Source organism: Protobothrops mucrosquamatus, unplaced genomic scaffold, assembly GCF_001527695.2.
Source record: "Protobothrops mucrosquamatus isolate PMUCROS unplaced genomic scaffold, P.Mucros_1.0 scaffold23, whole genome shotgun sequence".
In the NCBI taxonomy this organism is placed as follows: Eukaryota; Metazoa; Chordata; class Lepidosauria; order Squamata; family Viperidae; genus Protobothrops; species Protobothrops mucrosquamatus.
In genome coordinates this window covers 2,218,687-2,242,653 of record NW_015386408.1, presented here as the reverse complement: position 1 = coordinate 2,242,653, position 23,967 = coordinate 2,218,687, and the positions used below count along the sequence as shown (strand labels likewise).

Genomic DNA, 23,967 nt, shown 5'->3' with positions numbered 1-23,967 from the left:
GTCAACAAGAAAAAAGAAAGCAAGGAAAGGTGTGGTGGAATAGGTTTTGTGAAATAAATATATTTATTTATTATCACACTGTATATTATATTGTGTGCTGTATCCAGACTATATTTTCTAGTGTATAGTTATTATATTACACTATACTAATATATTAATATACTAGCTGTACCCGGCCACTGGTTGCTGTGGCTCAGCGTGTGTTGCTTTTATGTCCAACAGATGGCGCTGTTTTTCAAAAAAGCATGTTTGTTTTTACCTGTCACAGGTGTGACATCTATATAATATTGGTATATAAAAACACGCGCGTATTCGAATGCAACGTTGTGTCAAAATTTCAAAGCAATCGGTAAAGAATTTTCGGAGATTTAAGATTTTGAACAAACGAACATTTACATTTTTATTTATATAGATAGAAAGGAAGATATTTTTATATATTTTATCACACATATATTTATTTCAAACTGCACTTATACCCAAAGCAATGTAATCCTATGTCTACTTGAACGTACGTTCCGTTTGAGTATACAAAAAAATAATAATAAAGCATTCGAAGTTTCATTAAAACATTTTTCCGTTTTTTTATTTTATTGAAGTGCCACTATAATAATAATTTACCACCCCCACTGTTCATCTGAATTACGTCGAACTGCAAAGCCCCAGATGACCACGAGATGGCAAGAAATAACTCTTTCGTTTTTTAGTCCATTTTGCGCTCCTTCGGGTATTTGCAGTCCAAATCCGGGAGGGAAGCTCCCGAATTTTAAGCATTCAGAATGAAGCGTCTTTCCAAGCTCTCGCCAAAAACAGTGAATTTGTCATCCGCAAATTCAACGAAAGCATCGGGTATATATATATCCCAGCAAAGGGTTCGGGAAACGCGTTCTCAAACGACCGCGCATGAGCCTCTGGAGGAGCCGTAGTTCGCAGCTTGTGACGCTTCGAGCCCCAAAGGCGCCTGGGTTCCGACCTCGTGGGTCGGAATCTCTCTTGGCGAGCCGGTCCCGAGGCTGGTGAGTAAAATGCGCTTTAGTGCCTGGATAAAAATGTTTGGGCAAGTTGTGCCGCCTTGCCTCCAGTGTGAGAAGCGCAGAAAGTCCAGCAGCGAGCCTGCTTTCAGAGTAAGGCTGCACTGGCTTTGGCACTTTGTAAATTCCTCTATTTAAAGTATTTTGGGTCGCTATTAGGTTTTCCATTAACTCGAAATGAATGCTACTCTGTAGTTGGATTTCTTATTTGAACTTCCTTGGAAAGCTGCCCCCCCCCCGTCTTGAAAAGAGGAATACACATAATATTGTGTTGATCAAACTTGTCTCTTGGTGACAGTCTTATTGGCGGAAGTGATCTTCCAGAATGGTTTTTTTCTTTCTGCTTCCCAATTTAGCCTCAGCCCTGAGATTCCTTGATAGCTTTCCTTCCAAGCACGATAGATGCTGAAGCTATCCACACCAGTGAGAGATAGGACCATCCAGTCTTTGTTACGATGCTAAGAAGTCTGGCTAAATTATATGCCATAGCAGCAATGGCCAGTAAACCACTAGTGCAGATAACCTCCATCACCAAACATTGTATGCGGGTTAACACTGTTCCACACATATGCTGTGAAATGCATTTTATTGGAATTTAGGTACAAACAACAGTATGAATGGCATATGGGTTTTATGATACAAGTCTCCATTGTACACTGCTGGGAAATATTAAGCATTGGCTTGAATTAGGAATGACAAGAGTGCCTTTGGGACATAATGCCAGTTCTCTGAAGACCCACGCTGAATATTGGCAGCAGAGGCAGAAACTGGACTTCGTTGAAATCAGTGCAAGCTGATCAGCTTGAACTAGGAATGAAGTATGAATAGGTTTGGAAAGGAAATAGAATACTGTAGGCCAAAGAAAAAGAACTTATTTTTTTTGAAAAGGTAGTTTTTGTTGCTTCTCCTTCTAGTTTACTTAAAAATAGTCCTTACACTTACTTTAGTATGATTTCAGTATATTCCAGCATTGAGACAGAAACACTTATTCTTCCTGAAAAAAAGATCATAATAATAAATATTTCCAATGCTAGAATAAGATTGGTGAAATGTAAAGGGGAAAAAAAGATCATCTCTATGCCTCTTGCTTGGAAGCAGATTATTGTTACTACTATTATCTCACCCAAATACAATGGACATTGAAAAACTGGAAGTCTTGAGCTCCTTAATTGTCATATCCTGCCCACCAATCTCTGTTGTGCTTTCTTTGGGAGTGACTTCCAGAATCAGAGGTTCCTGACCAAAAAAGGTTAGCAGCAAGGGAGAGGGGAATTTCATGTTGGGATTTTTTTCCCTTGAAAAGTGAAGCTATACCAGACAAAGTTTAAACGCAGCCATGGTAAATGATTTTATGAGCCTGCAAAAATGCCTGGATTTTGCTTATATATTCTCCTCTTTAGGGCAAATTAAAATGCATACATATCAATCTTCGTGCATAACAGAGAGCTTATATAGCGAGTTACATTCTACAGGTTATCCACGGAAGTGTGTTATAGTTACACATAACTCAGAACATGCAGAATTAGGGTGTGCTATGTAAGGCATCATTTGCAGTGCCTATGTAATGAAGTATACCATATACCAATGTTTCTCAACCTTGACAATTTTAAGGCATGTGGACTTCAACTCCCAGAATTCCACAGGCAGCAATGCTGGCTGTGGAATTCTGGGAGTTGAAGTCCACATGCCTTAAAATTGTCAAGGTTGAGAAACACTGCCATATACCCATTATAATGTACAATATGCTGTCTCTTTATAGCATCTATACATAAAAACATTTTATAGAAGACTGGGAGTACAGCACAGGAGGGCATCCGAGATCCTGTAACAACAGTAATGAATTACAGAGAAGAAATTATGAGTTTGATAGTCCCAGGACAATTCGATGATGCTGATACTTCAGACAGGTAATAATAATAATGATAATGATAATAATAATAGAGTTGGAAGGGTAGTGCAGAAATGAGCAGTTTAGATGCTTTTCAGGTTATACAAGGCAACTGAGCTTTGCTAGATAAACCTTGCTCACTTTCTATTCATTATTCTGGTCCTTTATTATCAGAGACTGGTCCCAGTTGTTTTGTGCAAATCTAAGAAAATAATTACTTAATTTGCCATATTTGCAAAGCGTTATTACAGTGGTTTTAGATAAAAAAAAATACTATGATTGAAACATTAAAGATTTAACAATAAAAAATGTTTGCATTTGTCATCTTAGTGTTCATGCTATTTGCCTCTTTCGTCCTTTATGTGAGGAGATTATTTATTACTCTGCTCTTTATTAAATTGATGTTCTGTTTTTCATAACCAGAGACAATGCGTATACAAATAAAATCCCCTAAATCAGTGTTTCTCAAACTTAGCCCCTGTAAGATAAGTGGACATCAAGTCCTAGATTCCCAACCTGCAGGTTTCAGGAGTTGAAATCCACACCTCTTATAAATCCAGTCAGATTTGAGTTCTATACATGGAATGAACTATATAAATGGAATGCTATAAAGCTATACATCGAATGGAAGATATAAATGGAATGAACTTGAAAACAAAGAATAAAAAACTCCTTTTCCATTAGAACAACCCAGAAACCTACATGAAGAGGATATGTTAAATGATTAACTGAACTGAATTTTAATGTCTGATACACCAGGAATTATGTAAAGAGGATGTCATTAGATCTTGGAGTATCAATTTTGTGCCTCCATCTTGTCAATTCAATCTTAGGTTATTGACTATCATCCAAATACTAGTCCAGTCCATGTACCCACCTGATTCAGGTGGAATGAAAAAAAAAAGAAAGGGATGGATATTATAACATACAAATGATCTCTTGTTCCAAATCGTGAAATGAGTACCTGCAGCAGTTTCTTATAGATCAACAGTGCACAGCTTGATCTCTAGTTCCTGAAAATCCACTATATATATCCACTAGCATTTATAAAAGTTATATCCACTAGCATTTATAAAAGTTGCCACTAAAATATGGGTGGCTATATTAAATTAAATGAAAAAATGCTGTTTGTATTATTATGTACCTTAGAATTTGTCAGATCCCAACTCCCATCAGCCCTAGCCAATATGGTTAAAAGTTGGGGAATGGGAGCTAGTGTCTAGCTAGTCTGGAGAATTCTGTTATACTGTTGGCCTGCTGATATATCCTCGCACCTTCATACCCATCCCTTGGTGTCCTCTAGTCTAGGCAGCACGAGTTATCTGCCCTTTTAAATATGTTTTTAGTTAAAACAAAGTAAAAAAATAGAGTAGCATACTGTAAATACCAATATCACTCTTATGTATTTGCATCAGTACTTATGAGTTTAATAAAGTTCCTCTTGGGATTGTAAACAGTATCCCAGGAGAGTTAGCGTCTTCTGGTAAATGGGTGTTTTGTGACTAGCTAGGCTTACTATTGCAGTGTGTCCATTGTATACCGTCTCCATTGTTTTGAAACCACTATAGCAGGGGTAGTCAACCTTGGCTCTTTTATGATTCGTGGACTTCAACTCCCAGAACTCCTGAGCCAGCTAAGCTGGCTCAGGAATTCTGGGAATTGAAGTCCACGAGTCATAAAAGAGCCAAGGTTGACTACCCCTGCACTATAGAATCAGCTTATTAAGAGTTTATTAAATATTCTTCTTTTAAAAAAATAGTGAACCCTCACAGGTTGTTCAAGCATCTCAGGAGGAGAAAATGGTTGTTAAAATGCAACAGTCCCATCTGAATGAGGAAGCAGATGTGGATGAATCCGACGAGTGCTCTGAGGACGAGGAAGATGGATGGGATTGGGATGAGGATATGGGAAAGCTGATGAAACGGAATCCAATGGCTGGAGGAAGAAACCGACAGGTGTGTAATAAGTGGATTTTTAAAATCTGTTATCTTTAGATGAATTTGCCCTGATTCATATAGACCAGACATGTCAAACACAAGGCCCGGGGGCCAGATGCGGCCTGCGAAGTGATTTCATGTGGCCCGCAAAGCCATCCTGGAAACAGTGAGGGAATGGCCCCCGCTGCCTTGGCCCTGGCCCAGGCCGGCCGGGAGCCAATGTACAATTTTGTGGTGGCCATCTATGTTGAAATGCATTCAGTCTCCCTCTGACTTTGCCCTGGTACCCATCATGAACAACCTGGCTAAGGAGAGCAAGCACAGCAGCAACAGCCTTGAGGAGGAGGTAAATGCAGCTGGGCGCCCCCTTTGGCAAGTGGGGCTGGGCTTGGTGCCACGGGTGCTCAAGGGCCAGGCTGGGCATTTGACCTCTGCTGCCCAGGGCTCCAAGCAGCCTGCACCACCATCCAGCCCCCCCCCCATGGCCTGAGAGGAACAGTGAGGCTCCTCCAGTGGACCATGCCTTGGCACTTGCCCTGGTCCCACCTCCTTCTGCCAGAGACCCTCATATCTGTCCCACTCCTGCCCAGGCCCCCACAGGCACCATTGACGCGAACAATGTAGAGCTGGCCATGTCCACTCAGTAGGCCACACCCACTCCCTCCACGCCCACCCAGTAGGCCACACCCACCTGGCCCCCCAAGGGCAACTGCAATGCTGATGCGGCCCTCAATGAAATTGAGTTTGACACCCCTGATATAGACGATTGAATTATATGTCTGTGGGTATTGCTTGTTTTGGCCTAGTAGTAAATTGTAGCATTACATGACTATAAATCCTGGGTTATCGCAATTTGTGGATTTAGTCTTTATGTGACAATGTGTTCGGTTGTAAGCTACACTTGTGGGCATTTTAATCTGAACCTTTAAAATTATTTTATAGGAAAGTAGTCACAATGCATTGGAAAAATCAATAGTCTGAATGCTTAAGTATTCCATTTTGTCTTGAATAACAAAAAATGTCCTAGCATCTTATAGAGACTATCTGATAGTTTCAGGAGTTTTTGTAACTAATAATATGTAAGGCTAATTATTGTCTTAATGTGTGATGGTGAGCCACAGCTTAGTGCTATTTGTATAAATAGCAGGCATGTAAAATATTGTTATGTCCCAGCCTACGTGAGTCCTTGTAATGCTCACAAGAAGAAACCCTCTTCCAATAAACAGACAGGAACCGCAAGAAAAAACCAACCCCTTTTATTCTCACAGACCTGAGTCAATGTCCAAGGCAAACAAACACAGTCCACAGAAACTCGATCCTCAACACAAACAGTTGCCTTTGGCAACCAGCACCTCCCACATCTTCCCTTTTATAATTCAGCCAAGGCGTGGCTTGCTAATGCCTTCTCCTTTGCCATTGGAGCTGCCCCATTGCATTCCTCTGTCCTACTCGCTTCTCTTGCCTGCGCTTTCGTGCATCCTGGATTAGTCCCAACTGTTCGTCATCACTGTCCAACTCAGGCTCCCAGCACAGCTGTGTCTCAGTCTGAGCGCGAGTAGAGGGGCCAGGCTCCTTGTCCGACTAAGTCTTGGAGCTCCTCAGAGCCTTCCTCTGACTCTAATGTCACTCCAGGCCCCTCCTCCTCATCTGATTCCTCAGACTCAGCTGCCAGATCCACTGGCTGGCGAGGAATCACAACAAATATGAGGCTTGAGCACTTCCTTTTTTTCCCCATTCACACAGCCCAGAGGAAGAGTAAACCAAAATTCAGTGTCATTTTAGCTAATTCAGCTTGTTATGTGCAAATCAAGTTGTATTTTAAAGTAAACTCTAGCCAGCTAAACAGTCTAGGAATTTTGGTGGTTTAGTGTTATGTGCCTATATTTTATTTTAAACCCCAGTTCTTTGAGGTGCATGCGTTGCTAAGCCACCAATTAATTAAAATGGAATTCTGATCTATTTTTTCTGGCCACACCAGGACTAAAAAGGGGAAAGGAGGTGCATCTGTCAAAATCTTTGAGTACCTTTTCACTGGGTGCATTCTGTTATGCTGTGGCTCAGAACTAGTTCAGTTCAAAACTCCCATGTTCTTTAGCCTTCTAAAAGTCAAGTTACATGTCTTAACTATACTTCCTGTATTTGATAAAATGTGTTTCTTAAGCTAGCTGGTATATATGCTTTTGCTCCTGTGGCCTTAATTGTGACTGATGCATTTGGAATGGGCCACAGGATTCTGCAATTCCCTCCTTGTCTAGTGAAATTCCCCCCCTCCCAACTTATACATGGATAAAGTTATAACAGCATTTGACTATACATGCTAGCTCGGATTTGCAGGCCTGGGGAATTTGCACATAATAGGGATAGTGCTGGGGATATAATCATGCAATTGCCTTTTTTTATCGTTTCTCAAACTAAGAGTCTGTGAATGTGATCTGTGCCTTTAGAATGGTTTTTAAATGGAGTTTTAGTTACATATCTTTTTCTTTTTAGGCAAATAAACAGATTCCCAGCAGCAATGCAGCCAAAATGTCTACACCTACAGATAAAGCATTAAGAAAGTTTGAGAATAAAATCAATCTAGGTAAGTGGAGCATTTAGGATTCCAGAGGGGCTGAATCAGGTGATAATTTTTAAAAGATGAAATTCAATGGATTAATGTGTTAATCTGTCCTAGAAATCTATTAAAATGCTTCTGGAAGATGTACAAAAAGTCTGGTTGTTTTTTTTTGTTTGTTTCTTTGATGGAATAAAAATAGACTTATAGTCTCCTGTTTCACATTTCAAATCATATTTTTACTAACAACTATAACAGGATTATAAGATTATGAAATGGTGATGGTCATCCTGCATAAGTGCCTTTCAGGGTAGGCCAATCTACATGTGTGTCAGCTTCTCTTTTTTCTGTTAGCCATATCTTTCCCTAAAGAGGAAGAAGGGATAGGAAAACACCGTGGTTTGCAAGTTGTAGGTGAAAAACAAACCACACCTGGATTTCCTGGATTTCACCACCATTACCAAGGTGTCCTCACTGTCATCTAGATCTGTTCTCAAAAAACATTCCACTGCCAACTCACTAAGCAGATCCCTCTTTCAGATCCTGCCTGCTCTTGCTGGCAGATTTCTCCTCCTTGGTAGACCTAGTATCACCACCCCATACAAAAACAATTCCAGAATACACAACAAACCTAGTCCTCCATTACATAATGCTTCTTTTATAGGTTTACAGCTAGAAAACAGATGATTTATTAAGCAGTCAAGGTTCTTGATGTCTATATGACATTAATTTTGATTTGGGCCCACAAAAAAAACTTTTGTTACCACTGCATAATCCCAAATTCACTGGGACAATTCAACCTTCCACAATTCCCCCCAGATTTCAAGCAGCCCCAACTCTCTGTTAAATACGTCTTGAAGAACTGACTTTCCCTTAACGTTGGGTCAAGGTAGGATGAGGACTTCCTTTGAGACGGTGTTATATCTGTTTCGTCAGGATGACTCTGTCTATCTATTATTATTATTATTATTATTTTAATTTCTATACCGCCCTTCTCCCGCAGGACTCAGGGCGGTGCACAGCATATTAAAACAGATATACATATCAATAAAAATAAAAACCCCTCTAAAACCAAATTAAAACCAAATATTCGAAGCTGTGTTCCAATTAAAATTATACTTAAAATCGTCCCTAAATAAAATCCTCCTTAGNTTCGTTCCAGAGGGTGGGGGCACCCACAGAGAAGGCCCTCCCCCTGGGGGTCGCCAGCCGACACTGTTTGGCCGACGGCACCCTGAGGAGGCCCACTCTGTGGGAGCGTACCGGTCTATGGGAGGAAATCTGAGGCAGAAGGCGGTCTCGGAGGTAACCAGGTCCGATGCCATGGAGCGTTTTAAAGGTGGTAACTAACTATCTGTCTGACTGTCTGTCTCTCTCCTATGTTCTTTTATATTTTGTGGTTTTTAATAGTGCACATTTCCTACAGACGTTGAGAAGTTGAGTGGCTTCCGAAATGTAAGGAAAAAAACAGTTGATAGACATACTGTATATATGAATTGAAAACAGTGCTTACTTTAAACATTATAAATGTATTGTTTGTTTTCTAGAGGTATGTTCGCAATGAAATTATGCACATTATTTTTTGACAGCGGTGTTGAAGCTGTTTTTAAAGAGTGGGATGTGTGTATGTGTGTTTTCCAGACAAGCTGCATTTTGCTGATTCTGTCATAAATAAAGTTACAGAGAAGTCTAGGCAAAGAGACGCAGATATGTAAGTAGTATGGATGTGCAGAAATAAATGTTGTAGAGAATATAGCTGTTACTTGATTGGCATGGGTTTGTAGTACAATTAATATATTAATACATTATGTTTTCAGATATAATATTAAATTCTAAGAGGTCTGCAAAATTAACACCGCAGTCCTGCAGATGCCTACTTAGAATCTTTTGCCTGATCATTTAGAACTAGGCATGCATTCCTAAAAAAATGAGGTTAAGATTGGTTTGGTAAATTAAGTTATTTCCAACTTTGTTTTGGCATGTTCTTATCTAATGGTGATACTATTTTATGTTCCTGAAAACCACCTTAATATTGTTTGACTGAAGCCTGTGTGAGTTGCATTATGAAGACCCTGGTTTTAATTGATGGAGAATGTTTCGTTTTTCTGTCCTGTTTTTCTGTCTGGAATATTTTCATATTGCTGACATATTGCTTAAGTGTTGAGATAATTATATTTTGTTCTGGTACAACGGATCATACAATGTTTTGTTTCTGCTAGGTACCGGGTAAAAGATAAATCAGACAGGGCAACAGTAGAACAAGTAAGTGATGTGAATTATCAGTTGTAAAAAAATGTATTGTCAGAATTCAAAGTATGTATCCTTTAAAAGGAAACTATTCAGCCAAGCTATGTTCTTTATTAGCAGTGCATAATATTGCAATATCAGTATGAAATCCCCCTTTTACATTATACAGTTATGCTTTATCTAGAATGTTTCTCCATTTTATCAGGTGATTCCAAAATCCTATCTAAGAATGCTTAGAAAATTTTACTGCACTACTGGTTTGATGTTGGGAGGGCAAAATATAGGTGGAGAGGTATTTGCTTCCAGTTCACATTGATCAATGCTTTTGGACTATATTCTGTCCAAATAATTATTATTTGAGTAGAATAATAATAATAATAATAATAATAATAATAATAATAATAATAATAATAATAATAATAATAATAATAATAGAAGCTTTCTCAGAAAGGATGTTTTATTCTCCAGTTTCATGATTTATCTCTACCTTCAGAGAAAAAAATTCAGTAAGATTGGCTTCTTTAAAGAATTGCTTCAGTTGAAATAATGTAGTCCTTAAGGCCAACACATGTGTATTTGTACATGTGTATTTGTACAAGGGGCCTTCATTCACTTGGGACTGGAATTATAGTCACTAAGCGATGTGGTCTTAAAGCACAATATCACATGACTGTGTTGCTTCATGATGGCAGTTATGGCACTTCCTGTTGTCATATGATGTCATAAGCAAATCACCACAGGTTGTTAAGCAAAAACATGATATGGTTGCCATTTGTAGCTTCCTGTCAGCTTCCCCGTTGACTTTGCTTGTTGTGAACGTTGTGTGATCATGTTACTGCAAGGTCACTGCAGTAGCCACAACTAGGAGAACAGTTCATAAGTACTACCCTTTCAATGTCATTGTAAGCTTAAATGGTCCCTGAATGAGTGGTCATTGAGGACTGTCTGTATTTATCTGTAATCTCTTAATCAAACAATAATGGATAGAAACACATATTCATTCATAAAGTTGATATTTCTCAGCATGCTTCATGAATCCAGCAGTGTTGGCCCCATTCTATAAAGGCTCACGATGTGGTCATAGTGTATAAGGTTTCGCTCATACATTTTAGTGGATTGTTATTTAAACTTTAAAGCATTTCCAGACTAAAAATTTGCAAAAGAAAACAAGTTGGAAAAAGGATTTGTATAAACTTTGTAGGGGAAAAAAATCCTGGCTATAAACAAATAGGACTTTCTTAGACTTCTAAACTTGAAAATTATTTATCCACATCTTTGTGAGTAATGGGTGTTTCGTCTTTTTTTAAGGTCTTGGACCCAAGAACACGAATGATTCTATTCAAGATGCTTAGTAGAGGTGTGATATCAGAGATCAATGGTTGTATCAGCACCGGAAAAGAGGTTTGGCTGAACCTATAACTTGCTAAAAGTAATCTTGCAATGCATTTTAAAAAGTCTGTGATTTGTATTATAAACTTTCTATAATTCCTCTGAAAAGTCATTTCGGCACAAAGAGGCTCCATTCGTCTGCATCGGGACTGGCAAGGATTTGTAGATACCTAAGGTTTAGCTTTGAAAAGCTAAGATGCAGTAAGGCTTGGACTTGAATGCACTGAGTTTTAGTTTCAGTTGTCAGGTGTAATGGCATGTAGGAATGTCCTTGGGTGATAGGGCAAAGAGACACAGCCAAGGGAACAGTCAGGTAAAAGGCAACTTATCCTAGAGCAGAACTGTGGTTGAGTCAAAAGGCTCAGAAGAGACCTTCCTTAGTTTCTTAGGGTGTAAAGGGGATGGGGCAGGGCGGGGGGGGGGGGGAAGATATAATATTATGTTAATATTATAATGTACAATGTTATAATAAAGAAATATAATAAAGTAGTATAATAAAGTATAATTAGCTCATCTGACCATGTTTCCTGTCTACTTTACAAGACTGACATGTAGAGCGAGGTTTCCACCTCCTGTGATTAATTCTGAACTTCTTCTAAACTTCTGTTTACCGGTAGTAGTGACTGTAGAGGAGCAGGCAGCAAGCACGTTTCGCTATAATACTTTTTCTTAACACTTAACTATAGTTTCCCGAGCTGAGTCCTGGTTTGAGTCCTCACAACCCAGAACTTAATGTAATCAGATTGTGCATTTTAGGCCTTTTAAAATAAAAAAATACTGCTTTTGATGTCAGATTAGACTTGAGGGCTATCTAGGCAGGCTATCGCTTTCAAAAATAGGTATTGGAATAATGCTTTAGAACACAGGTGTCAAACTCGCCACGTGACGTGTTGCAACGTATCGCGACTCTTTTTGCATTGCCGGCAATGGGGTGGGCACGGCTTCGGTATGATGAAACCGGCCTGCGGGCCGGCAGTTTGACACCCCTGCTTTAGAAGACTGGTGTGGAATGCAATGACATAATTTGCAGAATTACAATTTGCAGCTGTCATTAAGTACCTCTTTTCATTCAAGCTGTTCTGCACCAAATCGAGGATACAATCCAAACAACTTTTTGTACATGTGGAAATAGGCTTACAAATACAGAGAGCCATTAAAGAAGTATTTGCATGTATAGATATAGATATAGATATAGATATAGATATATAGATATATAGATATAGATATATATATAGATATATATATATAGATACATACATACATACATATGCAAAATGATGCAAGTGTGGTCAACTTCTTTTCATTCCGTTAGTGGTTCAACTGTTTGTAAAGGAGTTTAGGAATTTAAAATATTAGCAGAGTGTGCTTTGTACCTCTGTGATCTATAGATTTAGCCTGGACAATTATTGATTGATGGGTCATGTATTTGACCCTTGACAGTCCTGCTGTTTTTGCACCAGAGTACCTTTGACTTGAACTCTTTATGATACATAGTAGATCTCAAAATTAATACCAAACCTAATAATAATTCATGTTTAATAAACTATAGAGGGTAGGTTCATTAAACTCAGATCTACCACAATATGAACACAGCCAGTGATCCAAAATAACTCTGTATTATATTGATCGCTATGCCATGTAGTAATTAATTAAAACAAAATAATTTTAAAAGTGTTGTTTGACTTCTCAAATAATATATATTAATCTATGTATTGATACATTTTTGTTGTATTTCTTTGCATTTTTCCAGGCTAATGTGTACCACGCCAGGACTGCAAAAGGCGAAAATAGAGCGATAAAGATTTATAAAACTTCCATTTTGATGTTTAAAGATCGAGATAAATATGTGAGTGGAGAATTCAGGTGAGTCTGTATTGCGTACTTGCTTCCGGATTTCACTTTTCTTTTTCTTTTTTTTTACAATAATAAATATTCAATTTCCTTCTTGCCATTCCAAGGTTTCGTCACGGATACTGTAAAGGAAACCCAAGAAAGATGGTCAGGACATGGGCGGAAAAAGAAATGAGGAATTTAAGCAGGTGAGAATTGACATTCTTCTATTTTCATCTTGAATTTCGTTTTTGTACAGGATTAGGAAATGATTTTAACACTCTGGAAGTTAAAAGAATAGCATTGCAAGTTTTTAAGAAGCAAAATGTTCAGGAGAGACAATTCTTGCAACCACTCGTTCGTGGCCAACATTGTTCGAGGATTCCTGCTTACTCCAGAACAAATTTGTTCTTTTAAAAGCAAAAAGAATTTAAATATTTGTGTTCCCATGTTTAGAACATTTTTTAAAAAGAAAACCATGAATTTTGTTTTTCTTTCCTAGCATGTACAAATGATCCACATTCAGAAATCAGAAGTATAGCAATGAAAAGAGGAAAATATGCATACCGAGTGTGATCACTCGATACCGTGTTTCCCCCAAATAAGACCCAACTGGAAAATAAGCCCTAGCATGATTTTTTCAGGACGCTCATAATATAAGCCTCACCCCAAAAATAAGCAGTTAAGATCATCAGCCAGACCAGGGGTAGGCAACCTTGGTTCTTTTATGACTCGTGGACTTCAATTCCCAGAATTCCTGGGAATTCTGAGCATAGCTGGCTCAGGAATTCTGGGAGTTGACGTCCACGAGTCATAAAAGAGCCAAGGTTGCCTATCCCTGAGCCAGATGAACATGTTTAGTGTCGTATTTTCCCCAAAATAAGACCTTACTGGAAAATAAGCCCTAATGCGTCTTTTGGAGCAAAAATTAATATAAGACCCAGTCTTGTTTTAGGTATTGAGTGATCAAGAACTGCTATCTGACTCCAGGCAAATGAATTTTTCAGTCATCTCCCTCTTTCCCAGAGTAAGGAGAGCTTTTGATCTTTATCTCAACAGTCTCAAAGAGTAGAGGAAGGGAAGAAGAATATTCCTTCCTTGTTTAAAATCTAAGCTAAAAGGGCATACAGTTGACAAAACATGAGCAATATATTCACTGGCTGGGGAACCACACAGATGCATTTTCTCACGATATGGCAAATGACGGATATTTGGCCATGGAATCCAAAAACTCAAATCTAGTTCTACAATAGGCCCTTCTTAGAAATTGAGTAAAACTTAATGATGGACATTTTTTGCTTTAGTTCTTAGCCAGTCAGTTTAAAGATCTATTTTTTTTTGCCAATAACTGCTTGGGCACTGACATTTAGGATCCTATGTTTAAAATTTTCTTTTGCCTGGGAGGCAGTTGAGAATAAATATTGAACGGAAAGCCCATACTGTAAAATAACTTTGGTAAGTCAGTTTACCCAGGAAATAGACTGAGCCATATGTATTTGTTCAGTTAAACTTAGCCTATTAGACTATTTATTGAATGGATCCTCTGCCATTAGGTCAAAACTTTGTTCAGTGGCTTTATATGGAGTGGATACCTTTCTGTTCTGACAGTGGAGGTTGACACATTCTTATCCATTCTCTTATATGTTTCTTAAAAAATAGGTGTGAACAAGTGAAATAACTTTTGTAAGGCCCCAGAGTTCTCTGCCATAAGTCATCATTGGGACTATTTTTGCTCTAAATACTTTCAATATGGAGCGGGGAATCAAGGCACCTGTTAATTATAATTAAACAATTTACATAATTTTTGGTACTTGCCTTAACCCTTACCTCAGCTTCTTTTAAAATAATTTACCCACGATCTTGTGTTCGTAAAGGCCACTCCTATATAGATGAGATAATTTAGTTGTTCAATAGGTTCTTCATCCAACTGCCAGTTATATGCCACACTTTTTTTTTTGCTAAATACCACTTCAGATTTGGTTTTATTGATATTTAGAGACTTGACAATGCAGAGAATGTTGTGTATTCCTCTTTCACAACAGTCTTCTCAGGCCTATTTGGGAATGCATCATTATAACCATATTGTTAACATATAAAAGAATGTCAATAAATATGTCGTAGAACTTTGTATAGGAATGTCTGAAGCATACAGGAATCCTGGAATTTCATTGACATAGAGATTAAAAAGCATTCGGGCTAGAATACAACCCTGTCTAACACCTTTATGTGTTGGTATAAGGGCATGAGAGAATCATTTACATCTGTACACATTTTCAAGTGGATGTCTGAGTAAAGGACCTTAATTTGGAGTAAGTATCTGGGTTCCAAATTTAAATTGGCCAGTTTTCTTTCACAGAATATTTCTGCTCAATCAATTCATGTCAACCCTTGAAACAAAAGGATTGTTTCTGATTTTTTTTTTAAATTGAAGCACATATCCCCATCTGAGATTTTAAAAATAGTTTACACTGAAAGGGAAAACGGCACTTCTGTCAAAGACTTTGGGGAGAAAATAATTGTTAACAGTTTACATACAATACTTATATTTGGCCTCAAGACATGAGTATGAAAACGAAAGGTGTCAGCAAGATTGAGAGAGCTTGTGAGGCTTTCTTTATATATTTTCTTGCTTTATGTACAGTATTTTCTGACTAAATAATTATGAAGCTACGATCAATACTATTGGACTAAATGATCTTCTGAATTTCTGAAGCTCTTTTCTGCACATAGGTCTTTTTTAATACGGTAACATCATATATATTAGATAGATAGATAGATAGATAGATAGATAGATAGATAGATAGATAGATAGATAGATAGATAGATAGATAGATAGATAGATAGATAGATAGATAGATAGATATAAAATAACAGCATTTTTGTCTTTTTGATTTCATGGTAGGTTACATACCGCACAAATACCATGTCCAGAACCCATTATGCTAAGAAGCCATGTTCTTGTGATGGGCTTTATTGGCAAAAATGATATGTAAGTATATTCAAGTGCTATGTGGCTGGGTTTAAATTTTGTGTTAAGCCAGGATTTATTTTAATTAGGATTTACTATGCAAATCATAGTGGCCAGAGTCACACAGAATAGTAAGCTAAACATTCATGATTTACAGATTCACACACTTAGTAAACACATTCTTGCAAAGTTCTATAGGAGTTATTTAAGAAGTATAGCATGGGAAAGGGCCATGCAGGAATTCAAGTACTAATTTATTAGTGTCTTCCATTGCATTGGTCAACGTTTTCAACCTCAACAACTTTAACATGTGTGGATTTCAACTCCCAACATGCTGACTAGAGGAATTTGGAGAGTTGAAGTCCACACATTTTAAAATTACTGCAGTTCAGAAACTCTGGCACAGATTTGTAGAATCAAAGCTTCAGAAGAATTGTTCCTCTAATACAGCAGCTCCCAACCATTTCTATACCCCACACCCCTAGAACACTTCTGATATATTCTCGCACCCTTTACAAAAGTTTGAAATAAGGGCAACGAATTATGTACATACATTATAATTTTGAAAACCCAAGTTTTCGCACCCCCTGGAATATCATCTCACACCTCCATGGGATGTAAGCTCCCCCGGTTGGGAACTTCTGCTCTAGTACATTTCTCAATTCTAGCAAAACTAGTTAAGATGGCTGATCAATTCAGTACAGTCTGTGCGGTTAATTGCTAGACAGTGCAGAACCTTCCATAGCATGTGTAATAAATTGTGTGGAATCAGACTGAAATGTCTCCAAACTGCTCTGAAATCGGGGGAGGGGATCCAATTAGAGTATATTAAAGTAATCCCATTTTGAAAGTATCACTGTGAAAGCAGTAGCAGTGTACAAAATGTTTTGACTCTGAGTTGTCTCCAATTGAAAACATCCTGTTTCAGATTTAAGAGTGTTATTTTCAAAAGCGGAATAGGCTGATTCAGTCAGCCTGAAGCACTTCTGAAATTATTAAATTTGTAATGGGAAAGAGCTGCTTTTTACTTGAAATAATTTTTCCAAACTTGAAACCGGATGCTTTGAGTTTGAAACATTTTGCACTTAACTGGAGGATTATTGTTGTAATGCTATCCATGTCATGGAAAGCTTGAAGCTGATTATTGTTATCTGGGCAACAGAATATACTTGAGTCTCCAGTGACGAAGCTGGATTTAATTTGAGCACCCCAAATTAAGCATTGTTCTCTGCAGGAAGATCACAACCCTTTCCACAACAGGTTAATTATTCCATTCCTGAAGCCTAAGAAAACAAATCAAGGATACTCAGTTGCTGAAGTGTATTTTTGTCCTAGAAACTTGATTGACCTCAACAGCTGAGCATCTTTAATTTGTCTTTTAGGCTACCTAACACTCAATTAAATAGTGCTGATGCTTACTTTTGAATTAAAATACTAGTTGAAATATCAGTTTAACAGGTCCTTTGGAGGAGGGGGGAAATTCATCCTTGATGTCCATTTAATAAATTGCTTTCTTCATTTTGTTGTGTAATATCTTCACACACATGAAATAAATTGTGGCATACAAGCAGGTTTTTTAAGTGCATGTCTGGATTACTTTGATCTAAGATAATTGACTGGGTGTCCATGTTATCTGTTGTCTCTGAAGTCCACTGAAAGTGTAACTGTTAAATTGAGACTTCACTGTGCATAAGGTCACTAAGGTAGTGTAAGGCTCTGATTGTGATATTTGTGAAGTTTGATCAGAAGGCAGATACCTTGTACAATTTGCAAAGCAAGTAAACTGATGCACCAGGCTTAGATGTAAGAATATAAAAATTGGGAAAAATAAGCGAGTTTTTCACTTTTCCTCCTAAATGTTTCATTTTTTTCCCTTGAGATTCATATTTCTGCTTATGTGGGAGTTTGTTTCGGCCTTATATAGTTCTCCCAACTGAAAGACAGTGATTGCAGTATTTAAGGAGAGGGACTGTTGGAAAGATATATAAACATTGTATTTTTGTTTCTTTTCTTCTTTTGCTCCAAGGCCTGCTCCTTTGTTGAAAAATGCCCAATTATCAGAGTCAAAAGCCCGAGAATTATACCTGCAAGTCATACACTTTATGAGAGGAATGTACCAGGATGCGAAGCTTGTTCATGCAGATCTCAGTGAATTTAATATGCTGTATGTTTTATTTTTGTTTTTGTTTTTCAACTTTAACATTGAGACTTGGGACTTACTTGCATAATGACTATGTGGGGGTTACAATCCTCTCCTCAAGGTAAGGTAGGTATTGTTTAGCAGAAAGTATAATCTCCAGTGGGTATCTCTCTGGGGGCCAGTTATGGCTACTCTCTAGGACCCTTGCTGGATTCCCAATGTAATTTAAGCCATCTGCTGCTGTGTTGTGGATTCCCTGGATGCATTCTGACTGAGAGATGGCATATTTTCTTCTGCCCAGAAAGGACTACACAAAATTAGTTCTTGCATTGCATAGGTGAAGAAGAGTTGATAACTGAACTGTTGCATGAATGAAGAAGCTTTTGTTAGTTATCCAGCCTAAGCCTACAATCAATTTAGCCAGAATTGCACACCATCTTACTTTACAAAGATTCCAATTTAAAGAGTTTAACTTTCAGGAAATTTTGGAAGTCACTCCAAATCTAGCTAGCCTTAGGTTTCAAAAATAATATACCGGATATTATTCCTTCATTATCTACTTTCTAGCATTTCTTTTACATACAGAGTGCAATGGCAGAACAGAGTGACAGGGAAATAAGAGTTGAAACTATGCAAGTTGGTCAAACATATTTGCCTCCTGTCTGTCCATCTCTGCTTTTGAACTGACTTGCCAGTTTGGCATTATTTGATTAGAATGACAACTTCATTACTTCATTAGAGCAATTAAAATTCTATGGCATTCATTCTTCCAGATGCCCTCCAAATATTCTGATGCTTTCTGGAAATGCCATAATAGATATCAGATATTTGGAAATAAATGTATTGCTGTTCTGATGTTTTCCCTTTTTCCAGGTATCACAGTGGTCAGGTATATATTATAGATGTGTCCCAGTCTGTGGAGCACGATCATCCACATGCTTTAGAATTCTTGAGGAAAGACTGTGCCAATATCAATGGTGAGGAGATAATATTCTTCATGTGATTTAGCTGTTAAATGAACTTTTAAATCTTGTGGGACAAAGTTTGGAAGCTGAATTGGAGCCATCAAAGTTTTTGTAAGTAATAGTAACTTTAACATCATCTTTATCCTTTCTGGCAGATTTCTTTCATAAGTACAACGTTGCGGTGATGACAGTGAGAGAGCTCTTTGAGTTTGTCACAGATCCATCTATTACGAATGAGAATATGGACGCCTATCTTGAAAAGGTAGTGGTTGAAGATGTATCTTCTATGAAAATATTCATATTGAAGGTTCATACAGGTAATCCTCATATAGCGACCCCAGTTGGGACCAACAACTTAGTCGTTAAGCGAAGGGTCACTAAGTGAAACTGCTTATGATCTTACCTCAGATGTTGCCATATCCTAAAAGTGGTACAATGGGTGAAAAGGTTGAAAAGCCCTGAGCTATACAACATCAGAGCTTTATTAAAAGAGGCATTAACACTTGGATGGAAGAATACGCATCATTCTGTAAGAATTGGTTTCCAGATCAGTTGCAAATTTCATTATTATTGAAAGAAAATTGGTTTCCTTGCAGAAAGCAGTTAGAGAAGCAGAGTATCTCCATCCCAGTGTGCATGGAGACATATTGCTTCCAAATTAAACACAATTAGTTGCCAGGAATTCTTCTAATCCATCTGTCTTAATAAATCTTCCTAAAAAGAACTTGGTAAAAATTGTGCTTAGAAAAGAATCGTTTTGGTAAAGGCAACTGTCAAAGAACCTAACCAGCTCTTTTGAATGAGTTTTCTGATGCTAGGAATTTATTTCTCAATATTTTATAGGTAATGGAAATTGCATGTGAGAGAACAGCAGAAGAAAGATCCAATCAGAATAATGTAGATGAAGAGGTAAGCCAGTGGAGTAAATAAATACATCATGTCTCTTCTGAAAGAACCTAAACCAGGCATGTCAAACTCGCGACATCACATGACGTCGCGCAACGTATCGGGCCGGTTTTGCCATTGTCGGCAATGGGGTGGGCGCAGCTTCCACGTGACACGTCGGGCCATTGGGCCGGCAGTTTGACACCCCTGACCTAAACTATTCCTCAGTATTTTGATAATACTCAGGAATATGTTTATTTTCAAATAATTCATCAAATGTTTTAGCAGAGTCTGTATTTTTATAGTCTTCAAATAATTGCATTTAATTGCAATGAATTGCAAATAATTATTCCACCATTATAAATTTTATGTTTAAGCAATTAATAAAGTGCAATAAAGACTCCATCATGGAAGTTTATTTTACTTAAGTCTCTTCCTGAACGCCTTAATTTTTGTGCTCTTTTTTTTAGCTCTGAGAAACTATCTTTAATTTGTAGTAGAGTTAACATGCTTAAATGAAAGAGTATAATACAATTTATACAGAATGTATATCAGAATGGTTCCAACTACACTTACAAAATGATTTCAGAAAAATGCCACTTAAACGTGTTTCTGCTTTTTCACAAATGAATCTGATTTACACTTTAGTCCATCCTTACAAGCATATAAGTGAAAGACCTATGATCACCTCTTCTCTTAGCTGATCAGTAATAACTAGAGACAATATAACAAGTGATTTATAGTTTTATCAGATTATGCTTAATTCGCCTTGCTAGGTGTTCAGGAAAGCCTATATCCCTAGGACTCTGACAGACGTTAAGAACTATGAGAGAGATGTGGACATTATGATGAAGCTGAAGGAAGAAGATTCAGCCCTCAGTGTGCAGCAAGATAATGTAAGCAATACTGGATTGATTGGACATCTAAAGAAATATGCTTGTTCATGTATGTGGAATTGATTAGTGTATCACATTGCATTTTGGGTTGGATTCAGACTGGCCTGAACATAAGGCCTATGTCCAGAGTTGTTGGAAATCAAGTAGCATATAAATTATTATGTTATTATGGTTGGCCATAGAGTCAGCCAGATGTTTAGATGTTAATATAAGTGTATATCCCCTTTCTCCCAGTATTCCCTCTCTTTGTTTTTCTTGCTGCCCCAAAGGGTTTCAGTGTTGTAGAGATTTTCAGATTTTAATGAGGCATAAAAAGCTGTGGGATGAGGAGGAGTGTTGTAACAATTATCTTTCCTTCTTTCACCAACATGGGTAGAGATCCTCTGAAGACCCCACTGGAGTCACTTTAATACTGACAATGAAAACAGCAAACTTGCGAGGAAGAGTTTTAAATTAATCTCTTCTCATTTCTCATTTTTAAGGAATCGTTTGCTCTATTAAAATATTAGAGTACTAATTTGAGGTTGTTTCGGGACAGAAGCTCAGATTGCAATGCCTGTAACCCCAGAAGCATGTTGAGTGGTAATAGCAACAAATAATTTTTGGTGAAGTAATTGATGCTTTCTGTCTCACTAGAATGTTATATAGTATAATGCTGTATATAAGTCAGATCTTTATTACGGTCATAGACCAGCATAGGTTTTGTATAAAGATTTGAGAAATCCACATTCAGATTGTTTTGCTGCTGTTCTGTATTTTGCACAGATTCTCTACCAGACCGTGACAGGATTAAAGAAGGATTTATCCGGTGTTCAAAAGGTAAGATGGTGACATTTCAGGACCGTGTTCTTCAGTGATACAGGTAGTCCTCGGCTTACGATCACAATGGAGTCCAAAATTTCTGTTGCAAATTGAAACATTTGTTAAGTAGGTTTTGACCCGTTTTACAACCTTTCTTGCCACAGTTGTTAAGTGAATCACTGCAGTGGTTAAGTTAGTAACAGGATTATTACGTGAATCTGGCTTCCCTATTGACTTTGTCAGAAGGTCGCAGAAGGAGATCACATGTCCCCAGGGCAGTGCAACCGTCATAAATATGAGTCAGTTGCCAAGAACCTGAATGTTGATCACATGACCACGGGGATGCTGCCTCAGTTGTAAGTGTGAAAAATGGTCATAAGTCATTTGTTTCAATGCCATTGTAATGAACTAAACAAACTGGTGTAAATCAAGGACTACCTGTAATCAGATAACAATTAAACCTCCCCTGACTAGAGTTTAGATTCAGGATCATACTAATCTCAACCTTAGTGTGACTTAAAATGATGTGCAAATGTAATCAGCGTTTGTAAATCTAGACATATGCCTAGCTATTTTTAATTCTTTAACTATGATTTTCAGAGCTGGAATAAGCTTGCTGGTCACCTGCCTACAGATGTAACAAAAACTTTAATTGACAGCTGGATCTTCTTCCTGGTTTCCTAACTTTCTTGATTATTGCTCCATGTCTCTACAGTTAGAAATTGTATTATATTATTATATCAATAATATTGATAAAATATTGGGCAATTTGAGTTGATAAAAGAATTTTGTTAGATATGTTGATGGTTCAAACATAAATATATATTCTCCTTAGATAGTCCTTGCATTCTTAAAATCCAACTTAGAGCAACCTTCTGGAATTCTTTGTATGTCTTGGGCATCAACTTCCGGTAATATTCAGCTATCGGAGAACATCATGAAGGCTGAACTGCACATATCCAAAGAACCTTCAGGAATCCAAAGATTCTTTGGATATGTGAAGTTCAACCTTCACAACGTTCTTCGATAGCTGAATATTGCTGGAAGCTGATGGAGGGCAAGACTGAAGAAAAAAATGAATCTTTCGGTTTGTTGTTAGGTGCCTGCTCTCCTTGAAAAGAATAATGATGAGGCAGATTCTAACGGCGAGGATGAGGATGATAGCTCTGACAATTCAGACTCATGTTGTAAGGAACAGGAAGACTCGGGGCATTTTAAAGACCAATCTGCTGAAACAGGTGCTGATAAAAAGGTTAGTGGGACAGCTTTCTTCACTTGGAGATAAATATTTTTGCGTGAAGGGGAGGCTGCTCTAAGTGCCATGTTCATCGCTATCTAAATGCCCTCGCTGTTCTTTTGTTCTTTAAAAGCAAAAAAAGTTGGGTCAATTTAGTTTCTTACTTGGGTCTACTTTTCCAGGAAAGGAAGAAAACAGTTAAAGAGGCTCAAAGGGAGAAGAGAAAACACAAGATTCCGAAGCATGTCAAGAAGCGAAAAGAGAAGATAGCAAAAATGAAAAAGGGCAAATAAATTCTGGTGGTCGTTTTTCAAGTTTTTCTTGTTTTAGTGAGTCATATTTTGGAGCCGAGCCCATTTTGATGCATATCAACAGAGCACCACGACGGGCTAAATTGTTACCTAATTGACTTGCTCTTGTGGGTTCCTGCAGAGTCAGAAGCTCCCACTAAGAACATATTCCTGTGGAGAAATGAAAACGAGTTCACAAATGTGTTTTTTTAAAGAAATCCAGAGAAATTGATGCAACATACAATTGTATATTTTGTACGTGCGTAATGACACCAACATGTAAACTAATTCCTTTCTTGTTCTGTGATCAATTATTTGGGTAGATACATAGGCAAATAATGTGGGAGGAGCAGACATAGTCTCATTTATTTCAGCCAGGGATGTGGCAGTGGATGGCCCTCTGGACATTGGACTGCACCTCTTAACATTTCTCTTTCCGTGCTGATGAAGGCAGATGGGAATTGGAGTACAGCAACACTTAGAAGGCCAAACAGTAGCTTGTTTGTGATGAAAATTGTTCATTCAGTTTCAGTGAATTGTCTGCACGAAAGGTCAGCTTGTACAAAGAGGAAGAGTTAATGAGGTGCTTGCTAGCAAATATATACCTTCTCATCCTGTCCATCTGCAGCATTGACTCTATATTTGGGAAGGGAGGGGGTCAGAGGAAAACCACACTTATAAATAACATGGTTTTTATCACTCTCATCTCTATCTGGATTTGTGACACAATGCTCCACATGTTACCTCTTGGATTCTGTTTGGCTGCATGGTAGGGAAACTCAGAGTCCTGTTGCCTAGGTAGCAGACTAACAGATTTCTCCTCTAATCAGGAAATGTGGTTCGTTCTCTCTCTCTCTCTCTCTCTCTCTCTCTCTCTCTCTCTCTCTCTCTCTCTCTCTCTCTCTCTCTCTC

At 37.9% G+C, this 23,967-nt stretch overlaps 1 protein-coding gene across 1 annotated transcript; it reads left to right on the top strand.

Moving 5' to 3' along the window:
- Nucleotides 1-935: 935 nt before the first annotated feature.
- On the top strand, nt 936-23,343 carry RIOK1 (RIO kinase 1). Its single transcript, XM_015810840.1, has 18 exons — nt 936-1,013; nt 2,788-2,935; nt 4,676-4,871; nt 7,344-7,434; nt 9,049-9,118; nt 9,627-9,669; nt 10,963-11,055; nt 12,794-12,906; nt 13,002-13,082; nt 15,776-15,862; nt 17,868-18,005; nt 18,855-18,958; nt 19,102-19,208; nt 19,790-19,855; nt 20,608-20,727; nt 21,493-21,546; nt 22,628-22,780; nt 22,948-23,343. Exons 2-18 carry the CDS (start codon nt 2,865-2,867, stop codon nt 23,056-23,058), a joined length of 1,698 nt encoding a protein of 565 aa, XP_015666326.1. The 5' UTR covers nt 936-1,013; nt 2,788-2,864; the 3' UTR covers nt 23,059-23,343.
- The last annotated feature ends 624 nt before the right edge of the window (nt 23,344-23,967 follow it).